At 51.0% G+C, this 11,635-nt stretch overlaps 1 protein-coding gene across 1 annotated transcript in view; it reads left to right on the plus strand.

The window, feature by feature from the left end:
- The window catches only part of NMNAT2 (nicotinamide nucleotide adenylyltransferase 2), a 28,928-nt gene extending 17,306 nt beyond the window's left edge, over positions 1 to 11,622 (plus strand). The window contains exons 2-11 of the mRNA XM_068141344.1: positions 2,656 to 2,744; positions 3,446 to 3,513; positions 4,166 to 4,244; positions 4,462 to 4,588; positions 5,256 to 5,336; positions 5,452 to 5,496; positions 6,887 to 6,963; positions 7,918 to 8,019; positions 8,259 to 8,326; positions 8,458 to 11,622. Coding sequence (XP_067997445.1) covers positions 2,656 to 2,744; positions 3,446 to 3,513; positions 4,166 to 4,244; positions 4,462 to 4,588; positions 5,256 to 5,336; positions 5,452 to 5,496; positions 6,887 to 6,963; positions 7,918 to 8,019; positions 8,259 to 8,326; positions 8,458 to 8,560 — 839 coding nt within the window. The 3' untranslated portion in view covers positions 8,561 to 11,622. The remainder of the gene's footprint in view (positions 1 to 2,655; positions 2,745 to 3,445; positions 3,514 to 4,165; positions 4,245 to 4,461; positions 4,589 to 5,255; positions 5,337 to 5,451; positions 5,497 to 6,886; positions 6,964 to 7,917; positions 8,020 to 8,258; positions 8,327 to 8,457) is intronic.
- The last annotated feature ends 13 nt before the right edge of the window (positions 11,623 to 11,635 follow it).

The following is an 11,635-nucleotide window of genomic DNA, read 5'->3' on the forward strand; positions in this document are numbered from 1 at the left end:
CTTGATGCCATTTTCTGTAACATATCCTATGCAGTCTTTTTGTTTCTCAATCTAGAAGAGTCTCAGGATACAATTTCTGTGAAAGATGCCTGAAGAGCAGAATCAGGAGGGAAAAAACTACTTCCCCCCCCTCCCTTGATAGATTAACCTTGAAGTCATCTATGAGAAAACCAGTAGTGTCAATAAAAATAAGAGCACTGGAAAGAAAGAAAGATGTGCTGCTGGAACCCCCCAGTTCCTCTTTATAAAGTGCAGAATGGAGAAGAAAGGATTTTTTTGAACACTTGGCTTCCTGGACAAGTGGTTACAAAGGGTTGTTGCGGTGGGCTGTAATGAGAATCCCACCACCCATGGAGGTTTTTTGCTTTAATTTATGATGCTGATTCAACCTCAAATGTCTTTCTTCATGTGGAAAAAAAAGTAAAAAGAATCCCAAGAACCCTGGCTTTTTCTACATGATGATCCCCCACAGAGTGCTTCACTGGGTACCACTTGCAGCACAGATAAACACAATCAGGGCTATATTTGGTCCCCTTGCCACCCCAGTGAGACCCACTGATGGATGGAGATGTAATCACATGATTTCCAGAAAATACAAAAAAAAACCCACAAAAAATGTAGCAAATACCAAAAAATGTAGTTCAGAGCAGACTGTTGGTGTTAACCCCTTTGGGCTCAGTATGTAGTCAACAGCATCCTGGCCTGTAGCATGGCCCGGTGTGATTGTAGTGATTGTCCCGATGTACTCAGGACTGCTGAGGCTGCAACTCGAATACTGCTTTCCATTTGGGGACCCTCACTTCCAAAAGGACATGGAAGTGCTGGAGTGTTTCTAGAGAAGGGCAATGAAGCTGGTGAGGGGTCTATAGAACAAGTTTTATGAGGAGCAGTTGAAGGAACTGGCGTTATTTAGCCTGGAGAAAAGAAGGTTGAGGGGAGACCTTCTGGCTCTCTACAACTCCCTGAGAGAAGGTTGGAACAATGCGAGGGTTGGTCTCCCTAGTTACAAGTTGTAGGGCAAAAAGAAACGACCTGAAGTTGCACCAGGGGAGGTTTAGGTTAGACATCGAGAAACAATTTCTTCCCCAAAATAAGGTTGTCAAGCCCTGTAAGAGGCTGCCCAGGGCAGTGATGGAGTCTCATCCCTGGAAGGGTTTCACAGTTGTGTAGATGTGGTGCTGAGGGATATGGTTTAGTGGTGACCTGGCAGTGCTGGGTTAATGGTTGGACTTGATGATCTCCAAGGTCTCTTCCAACCAAAACTATTCTACAGTCCTCTGATTCTATTTGAGCTAAGGGAAGGAAGTTTACGTACATCTAATCCAGGCAATTGAATTTTACTTCAAGCACTGATCAAATGATTTAAGCCCATTTCTCTCTCTCTTGGGGTTGGCACGCCCAAGGCATAAAGCTGGGAAGGAAGCCAGGGAAGGATTTCAGGTGAGATCTCAGGAATAGGTTTTATTGAGGCTGGCAAAGCTCCCCCAGGCTCTCATGGCAACCTGGGGCTGCTCAGTGCCCTTGGGGGTTAAAAATTATCTTGGCAATTATAGTTCCATAATTGACTTTTAACTGACCCAATAGCTGAATATTCCCTAGCAGAAATTTCTACATTTGGAGGAAAAGAAGAGCTGGCCCAGGGTCTCATCACTCTCATTGCAAAGAATTTCTCCCTTCTGTACAGTCTGCATCTCGCTCTTTTAGTTCAAACCATCACCCCTTGTCCTGTTACAACAGACCCTGCTAAAAATTCTGTCCCCAGCTTTCTTAGGGGTCCCTTTGAATGCTGAAAGACCACAAGAAGATCTTACCAGAGCCTTCAAGAGAAGCATCATGGCACAAAAGTGTGTGCTCTGGGGCAGGAGAGGTTGGTCAAACATGGTGTAGGAGCCCACCAGAGTTTAGCAGCTATTTGCCAGCATATTGGTCCTTGAACATCACCTTTTGGGAATACCAGCTGGAGACTGCAAATCAGGCTGGAGGGACTCTGGCAGGTTTCTTGGCCTGGTGGGACAAAGGTATTGCATGGTGGGAGGGAGAGGTGTTAAGAGAGATGCAGCTGCTGAGGGTCTAGCTGGGGCACGGGTGGTGAGTGCCACAGGAAAAGAACCTGGGAAAAGCACCACAGGCAACATCACCGACGTGTATATATAATAGGATGTGTTGTGGGGAGCAGTGAGAACTTGAGGGAGAAAGTGTTGAAGGTGAGGGAGACGTGGCAGGCACCATGCCATGACTGACCTTGCCATTGCTGGAGGTTCTTCCAGGGCTGCCAGAAGAGCCCATCTCTGCCAAGCAATTCTCACCGGTGGTGCAGGCTCTTGGATGCCCCTCTGGTGCCCTGGAGAGGGAGTTCAAGGTGATTTGGGGTCTGAATGTGATTTAGCTTTTGCTACAGACCTGCCTTCTTCACCAACCCTCATTCCCACAAGAGGTCTCTGGGAAGGTCCATGCTCAACATCACCAAGGATGTCACCAAAAGAGAAGGGCATTAAAGACAAAGCCTGCCCTTCCCCTGGCTAACCAGGACTGCTCAAGTCTGGATGAGCTTCTCCGTAGGTGTTGGGCAAATCTGGGGGGCAGCAACAGAGTATTATGGGGCTTAGTGTGTCCAGCTGAACCCTTCTATGCTCTTTTGCTTGTCCTCTCCTCCAGAGCGAGCCCGGGATTACCTGCACAAGACCGGACGCTTCATCGTCATCGGCGGCATTGTCTCGCCTGTGCATGACTCCTATGGGAAGACGGTAGGCTTGTCCCTATGTCCCCTGCCTGCCACCTGTGTGCAATGGTACCTCTGAAGCCAGTGGGAAGCACTGGGCAATGCTGCTGCACCCGTGGTCCTTTCATGGATCTCCTCCATTCAAGGCAGCCTTAGGCCATGAGAAAGTCTTCTAGAGAACAGAGAGGATGAAATCATTTAGTCTTTAGATAAAAACTGCAGCAAGACCCTGCAAAGACCCAAAGTCCTGAACTGCAAAGAGAAACAGTCTCACCCAAAATGGTGGTGGTCATCTCCTCGTGCTGGGTTTTGGGCTGGGATTTTTTAATGATTTCAAATACAGTTTTAACATGGGAATGGTGACTGTGCAAACAGGGACCTTTAAAAGCACTTCCTGGGGCAAGGGGAAATCCAAATTAGGAGAGGAAAGAGTTTCCTCCTCTCCTGAAAGCTGGAGAAGTTTCATCAAGACATCACCATCCCCAGTTCTGGCCCCACTGCAGCACAGGGCTGAGCATGGTGGTGCTGAGCAAATCTCACTGAACAGAGTGTGATGGGGGCTGAAGAAAGTGGCCCAGCAAACCAGAGCTTAAATGCATTTTTGTGGCCAGTCCTTCTGATCTGGCCCATCTGAGAATTCTGCCCCAGAAAGGTTTGCAAGTCCTGACTGGCCAGGACATGATGCTTGCCTCCCATAACCATTCCTCCATCACCCTTCTCTTGCAGGGTCTAGTCTCCAGCCGGCACCGCCTGACCATGTGCCAACTGGCCGTCCAGTCCTCTGACTGGATCAGGTGAGTGGCAGAGCTTACACTCACCACAGCACCAGCAGCCCCCAGCAGCTTCCCCTTCCCCAGCGCAGTTGTGGCAGTCCTGCATGCAGATTGGATATGCTGCCAGCTGCTAGAGCTCCAGCCAAGGAAAACCAAAGGCTTTCCTCTCTTTGTCCAGTTGAGGGCCTGTAAGGAGGGTTTCACTTCAAGGCTTCATGGGGGCTTGCAAACCCCTGCTGCATCTGTGGTGTCTGGACAAAGCCCCAAGTCACCCAGCCCACCCCAGCCTTGTGCTGTGGCACCTTCCCTTTCTACACTTGCAGCATCACCCCATAGACCAACCCTTCCCAGCATGGCCATGTGGCAGCTGAGGTGGCACCAGAAGCATTTCTGGGCTGCCCTCAGGAAAGAGAACTGTAACACATATAAGTGACATTCAGGTCAAAGGAGAGCTGGTTAGATGGGTACCAGGAAAGGTGCCCAGACATATGTTCAGGGCCCCAAAGCTATTAGGAAAAGCAGGATGGAAAGACATGGTCCATGACAGAGCTAGGGGAGAGGCAGTGTCTGCTCAGGGCACTGCATTCAGGGTCAGTGTGGAGGAGGTAGCATGGCCAGAAGCTCCAGCTACTGACCATCAGCCTACACTGTTACCTTACTGTGCTCCTTGCAGGGTGGATCCCTGGGAGTGCTACCAGGACACCTGGCAGACCACCTGCAGCGTGCTGGAGCACCACCGTGACCTGATGAAGGTGAGGCAGCCCCTGTGCCATGGGTGCCCTCACCCTCCTAGCCCCAGGTCCACCCAAAGAGGCTGGATGGGACCAGGGATCCTCAAGTGAGCTTGGACTTACCTGTCACTAAAGATGACCTTCAGCCTGGAGGCTCAATGTGATGGTCGTAACAGCTGTGGGAGTTAGGCAGCTGGGGTGAAGGCACTGTCCCTGTTACAGCTCTCCCTCCTTGCAGAGAGTGACTGGCTGCATCCTCTCCAACGTCAACACGCCCTCCATCACCCCCGTGATAGGCCAGCCCCAGAACGAGTCCCCGCAGACCATCTACCAGAACAACAACGTCTCCAACAAGCCCACTGCGGGTAGGTGGCAGTGGGGTAGGGAAGAGGGGGATGATCATCCTCACCTCTCAGCCAGGGCTGCCAAGAGTTAGGCACAGTGTTTCGTCAGCTTATTTTTGGGTCAGGTCACTCATCAGGCTCCACACACCAAGTCCAGCGTGGGGTGGAGATGTGATGGAGAAGTTAGAGTCCAACACACCAAGGGGAGCCAAGAACAGCTTAGAATGGCTGTCTAGTCCCACTGGACTTCAGCTGGATGATATCCACGTAGCAAGATCAGCCAAGAAAAAGGGTACCTGGCATCCACCAAGCATCTGCAAGGGATGGACTTGCTGGGTCCTCCACAAGCTGGTGGGATATAGGACATTGAGCTAGTAGCTGGAAAGAAGAGGGGTCATTACTTAAATCCCATGAAACAAAATATCTTGTGATGTTTCTAGTGATTTTAGCTGTCCAGCTGGTCCCTTCAAGACACGGTGTAGCACTCTTGGGAGTTAAGCCCTCAAATGGATGTGGTGGGGAGATGCTGAGAGCACTTCCTGCACATGAGTGTAGAAGTATCTCATGGGACCAGGCTGGCTGAAGCACCCATGTGGGTCAGTCTGACAGGCATTGTCATCTCTCTGCTTAGTTTTCATTTTTAATGGTTGGACTTGATCTTAATTCTCTGATTCTTCTTCACCTTTAGCAAAGATCCTGGGGAAGGTGGGAGAAAGCCTGAGCCGGATCTGCTGTGTTCGCCCACCCATGGAGCGCTTCACCTTTGTGGGTATGTAGAAGAAAGATCCAGCATCACCTTTGCTTTAGCTCCAGCTCCTAGATTTCCTCACAGCCTACTATCCTAGGCTGGGGACAAGCATCTCTCTTTTGCTTCCCTTCTCCAGATGAAAATGCCAACTTGGGGACAGTGATGAGATATGAGGAGATCGGTGAGTACCCAGCTCTGCTCCATGTCACTCCAGCTCCTCTGGATCAGCACTATGCAGCTTGGGAGTAGTTTCACAACAAGTCCAGTGGCAAGTGAAGGATGCTGGATCATCCAGCTCTTGGGAATCAGGGGTGAAACAGGAGCAGTGTTCAACTAGCCTGAGCCCCTTTCCATTGGCAGACAAGCAGCCTGAAGTAAGGGAGCAAGCAGCAGGGACCCAGCTCCCAGTGCTGGCCTGGACCTGCCATGGCATTATGCTTTGAAAGTCACCCCAAGTGCCATCAAACATGCCCTCCCATGGTGGTGTTACCTACATCCTCTCATCACCTGCAGACCCATCAGGCTGAGCTCAGCATTACCATATATCACCCAGAGCTCTGCATGGGGAGCTTGTCAGTAGTTTTGAAACCCATCTCACAGACTGGCTCACATGTAGCCTGGAAAATACCCATCTTGGCACTGGTACCATGCAGAGCCCAATGGCTTTGGCCAATTTAGAAATGCCCACCAGAGAGGCACCTTCTTATGCAGTTGCATCTTCCCACTCATGTGGGTGAGTTTATGGCTTTCTTCTGGTGGTTGTGGAAATAAATTAATCTTTATGGTCCTGTCAGGGCAGAAAGTTTCTCCCTGTAGCATGACTATGGAGCAGCAAAGCCAGCTCTCACAGCAAGCTGTCAGCAAGCAGCAGTCCCAGCCTGGGGAGAGAAGGATGAGCAAGGAAAACTTCTGGTGCTTCACCGTTAGCTTTGCTGAAGCAAACACAGCCATGCCCAGAGCTCTGAGCAGTCCCCTGGAATCTCCTGGTGCCCCACAGCTGGAGTCCCTACAGCAGATGACAAAGCAATTTGTGGGTGCTCGCAGCATGGAGAAGTGACTCCTGCCCCAAGGGATGCCCCATCTCCAGGGCTGGAGTACAGCCCCACATTGACTGTGTGCAACAATACTAACAACCCAGTAGTACAGGAGAGGAGCTGACACAGAGTAGGCTGGGAGGCATTTGATGTTTGGAACCAGTAGGAATGCAAGAAGGACCACAGGAACTTAGAATCATAGAATTGTTTTAGCTGGAAAAGACCTCCAAGCCCATTGAGTCCAACCTTCAACCTAAGACCACCATGGCCATTAAGCCATGTCCAAGTGCCTTGTCCACACACTTCTTGTTCACCTCCAGGGATGGTGACTCCAGCACCTCCCTGGGCAGCCTGTTCCAATGCCTGATCACTCTTGCAGGAAAGAAATTGTAGCGTGCCTTGTTTTGGCAGAAGTCTGTGGAGATGAAGATCTCCCTGAGCAGGAGAGTGGAATGGGGGGTGGGAGGGGAGGGGGCCAGTGGTGCCTGCTCAGCCTGTTTGCTCCCACCTTTGACCTTCTCTACTTCTTTCCTTCAGAGCTTCGCATCTTACTGCTCTGTGGCAGTGACCTGCTGGAGTCCTTCTGCATCCCTGGTCTCTGGAATGAGGCAGATGTGAGTCACCACTGCTATGTAACCCTCCATGCCCCTCTTCCCCAAGTTCCCTTCCTCCTTCTCTTCTTCCCATACCCATCACTCTTGAGAGCCACTCAGGTCCCATGAGATGGCAGGCACCCTCCACCCCCCACCTTCTCTTCCATCCCAACTCTGACCAATACCTCCTCTACACATGGTCAGCCTGCAGGACACTGTCTTCTGCTCAAGAGTCACCAGCTGTGTCTCCTGTAAACCCAAACTCTACTCCCACCCACCACCCATGCAGAGGACAGCACCCAGGATTCAGGCAGGATTTCCAAAAGCTGTACTCTCACTACTCACCACTTTGAAGGAGTATCAAGTAGCTGCCAGTCCCAGCAGCTCGAGGCGTGGAGACAGGAAATAGGAGGTTTGCAAAAGTTGGCCTGACCTTAGAAATGAGACACTTCACAGCCCAATGGACAGCTTTCACCGCAGCAAATTCTAGCTCTAGCTCTTGTGGATGAATCAGTTTTGGCCTGAGATGGGTGAGACCACGGGAGCCATTCCCATGTGGTGGCAAATTTGGCCACCAGCCTTGGCACAAGCTCAGGTAGGACAAGTCTGGTCTTCTACGACAATACTTCTGTCAGGACAAACACATCCATCTTGCTCATAAAGTCATCCAGCAAGGCAGAGGTCATGTATTCTTTGGGCAACTTCTGCTGCTTCTACCCTCTTTCTATCATGACAAGCCCTTCCTAAACCTTAACTTCAACATCTAATAGTAGGATTTATTTCATCCACCACAGACCACTCACTACACCTTGATAAATCCAAGTTGCTGCCACAGACCATCCAGATTACCTCTGATTCACTTTCTAACTCCAATCCTGACCCTGGCCTAGGTTTCAATGGGCAGGGGGTTGACAGACAGAGGCAGGTTTTGCATGGCATGGTCATAAAGCTCTCTCCCTTTTGGGTTGCTCCTAGATGGAGGTGATCGTTGGGGAGTTTGGGATTGTGGTGGTTCCCCGGGATGGAGCAGACCCTGATCGGATCATGAACCACTCCTCCATACTCCGCAAGTACAAAGTAAGTGGCTGCATGCCTGGCCAGGGGAGGCTGAAGAGGGATCCACAGCCTCTCTTGACCCAGAGGTGCACTTCAACCCAGGCACAAAATGTCTTGAGGCCAGATGCTCTCAGCTGCTAGGTGGAATGGGGCCACCATGCAGCAGCTCCCTAAGGCCACTAGGGCAGGCAGTGCTGGCAGAGCAGATGTCTACCTCTGGGCCAGCCCTTCACTCCTCTCTCCTTCTTTCCTCTCTGCAGAACAACATCCTGGTGGTGAAGGACGACTCGAACCACCCCATGTCGGTTGTCAGCTCCACCAAAAGCAGGTGAGTCATGCAGGAGGATTCCTGCTATATGATGGGGAGAGGGGTGCCCCTGGGAAGCTCCTCCGTTTGTGGGGACAACCAGGTGCCATCCAAGCAGGCTCTGAACCCTTTTTCTTCCCCTGCACCCTCAGACTGGCTCTGCAGCATGGGGATGGACATGTTGTGGATTACCTCTGCCAGCCCGTCATTGACTACATCCTCAAGAGCCAGCTCTACATCAACGCCTCTGGCTAAGTGCTGGAGGTCCTGCAGCAAGACAGCCCTCGTGTCCCACCTGCCTACAGCTCTCCATCACTCTTTTCTCTCTCTCAGTCCGTGTCTCCATCTCTCTCTCCACCCCACGGCCTCCTGCCCATGTTTTCCTCTTACCCCCAGCGCCAATGCTCCGTCATGCAGCAATGTCCAGGGAACCACAGCATGGCCCCGAGGGGAATGGTTTGGTCTCTTTTTTGGGGGGAACCACTCTCCCCATCATATGCTGGGAGGGTGGTGGGACCAGCAGAAGAGTGATGTGCTCAGTGCACTTGACGGGAGGCAGCTCCAGCACTCCCCTCCCAGCATGTCACTGGGCTATAGCCTGCCCTGATCTGTCCTCCCAGCATGCTCAGTGCAGGGCCCTCCTCTTCTGCATCAACTTATGGTACTTAAGCTCAATAAGTCTAGGTGGACTTTTTTTTTTCCTGGAATAGGTTTAGTGTGAGCCCTTTGGACCTCTCGACTTGATGACCAAACAAGTCCTGGTTGGCAGCAGGCAGTTGTTACCCAGCTGACTTGGTGCCCCACGTCAGGTGAACCTCCTCAAGCCATCAGTAGGACAACCTAGAGAGCAAAATCCCCTCCTGGCCCTGAAAAATGATAGAGAGGGCATTTCTGAAGGGGAGCAGAGGCCTTGGCAGGCATTGCTGCCAACACATTACTACAGAGTGTGTTATGCCTAAGCTTTCCTTGGCTGAAAGTGAGCCCAACTCACCCCAAGCACCCTCTAGGCAAGCAGAGTTGGGGTGGTGCTCTACTCTGACCCAGCGTTGGAGGGAGAAACCCATAGCACCTAGAAAGGATCCTGACACTCATGAAGCCAAAAGAAGAAGGTGGAAGAAGCAGGTAGTAACCCAAAGCCTCTGGGTGAGAATTTGCCCCAACCTGGCTGTGCTTTATGGGGGCTGGGTCCCTCCCTTTCCTCTAGCCTCCAGACCTCCATCTCTATCTGTAAACTTCCCATTTCTCCCTCCACCCCTTGAAGAGTCCATCTGATGCATGATACTTCCCCCCTCCAAAACCAGATGTGGCTGCATTGCACATCCCTGGGGACATGCCAGGCTCCTGCTCTCCTGCCTGTGATGTGCCCCAGATGCTGGTGATGAAGTCTAGTGGAGATGCTCACTTTATAAAAGCAGGGCAGCTACCATGCAGTAGTAAAGAAAAAAGTACTCAGGTCTTGTGAAGAGGAGGGCTGCTGAAGCTCCTGCTGAGCTTCCCCAGATGGCAAGGACCCTGCACAGCCCCTGGAAAGGTCACCACCATGAGAAGGAAGGTACAGTCCTGCTTTACTCCTTGGCTTTTCCTCTCCTTAACCTCATAGTGCTTTGGCTAGAGCCCTGCTGGCTGTAGCTCCTGGACATGTGCTCACTTCTCACAAGTTTGGATAACTAGACTCAGACTAGCTCACACCACCATCCCCACTCCCATTGCCCATGCTGTCTTTGTTGCTTTCCTAGGGTGGTGCTGATCCCCAGAAAGGGAACGTGTTGAGCTGAGACACCTGAAGGCTGGGAGTCCTCCTTGGGTGTTTCAGGGAAAGATTTGAAATTACTTTTTTTTTTCCTCCTTAAACATCTCTGAAGGGTCACAAGCTGCTCTCATGGAAGCTCCAAAGATAAGACATTGTGCTAAATCTGGTGACCAACTGGACACTGGCATCTCTGTAGCAGCAGGCAGCTTTGGACAAAATAAGGTGGCCTGCAGTCACAGGTAGCAGGCAGGGTGCAGTCATGGGTAGCAGGCAGGGTTTTATGAGCAGTTAGCTAACAACTTCACAATGAGGGCACAGCCTTTCCCAGAACACAAAACAAGAGGCAGAATTGATGTGACTTGCCCAAAGGCCAGAAGAGGTCTTTCCTTACCAAGGATTGTTTGGGAACTCCAGCTGAATCCCTCAGTGCCAGCTCTGGTAACTCCAGGTGGTTGGTATCCCATGGGATGAAGAGATACAGAGACAGGAAAGCAGAGAGTGGTGAGAGCATGTGGGGCTCAGAGTGCAGGAATGCCTCTTCTCCAGGGAGGTCTTAAGCCAGTTTGAGCTGTTTGCCAATACCCTACTGAGTTCCCTTAGCTAAAGCACTGGGCAGGTGTCTGTGGTGGGACATCTCATCTGTAAGATACTCAAGGTACATAAGCCAGTAGCTAGACTCCTCTCCACCCATTATTTTCATGCATTCATTTTTTCAGCCTCTCCTTCCTCTCCACCTGAACATAGAAGTTGTTTCAGACAGCAGCCTCTTCTCCTTGCTGGCCATCACCCATGTTTCTTAGCTCCAAGCTGGAGGAGAAAAAGCAATGGTAGGAACCAGTCTCCAAAACACACAGAAACACAGAGAGGGAGTTTAAACTGCTGGGGGAGTGATGCCTCTGTGAAGGAGGAGGAAGGGCAGTGGCTTTAACTGAGGAAAAGACACAGGGAAATAAAACAAAGGAGATGGAGAAGGCAGACAAGTGGTGTGTCCAAAAGCCACCTCAGATCCACCCTCACTCCTTCAGGTAATATGAGATGGGACACAGGGGAAGCCAGCTGGCTTCCTATTCCACCCTCATCATGGCTAGGACAGCATGCCTTAGAGACATTGTTGTGGTACAGATGATGAGTACGTTCTGCCTTGCCTGCACCTTGGTGTATCTGCTGAGTAACACTCCCAATGTTGAGGGGTAGGATAGGGAGGTGTAGGAGGTTGTTCCACTCTGGGACTGCTTTGGAAAATGTCTTTGGGTGGGCATGGATAACAAACCCAATAAATCATCCCTGAAGATCCACGTGACCGCCGGGGAAGGTGAGGACTGGGGTTTGCAGCGTGCAGGGGAGGGGGGGGAAGAAGCTCATGGGTTTTGATCTTTGAACCTCCACTTTTAAATGGTGCAGTTTGCTGAAAAAGACATGAACTTCCAACACCTTTGGGGAGAAAAATAAAATAAAAGGGGGGGGTGGTGGGGAGGGAAAGGGGTTGAAGATACCATGCCACCAATTTCACCTTTGTCAAAAGTTTTGGAGCCTAACTTTGTTTGTTGGGGTTTTTATTTGGTTTTGTTTTCTTCTGCTGC

The sequence above is a fragment of the Melanerpes formicivorus genome, unplaced genomic scaffold, assembly GCF_026170545.1.
Source record: "Melanerpes formicivorus ecotype bairdi unplaced genomic scaffold, bMelFor1.0.p_v2 SCAF_7, whole genome shotgun sequence".
NCBI lineage: Eukaryota > Metazoa > Chordata > Aves > Piciformes > Picidae > Melanerpes > Melanerpes formicivorus.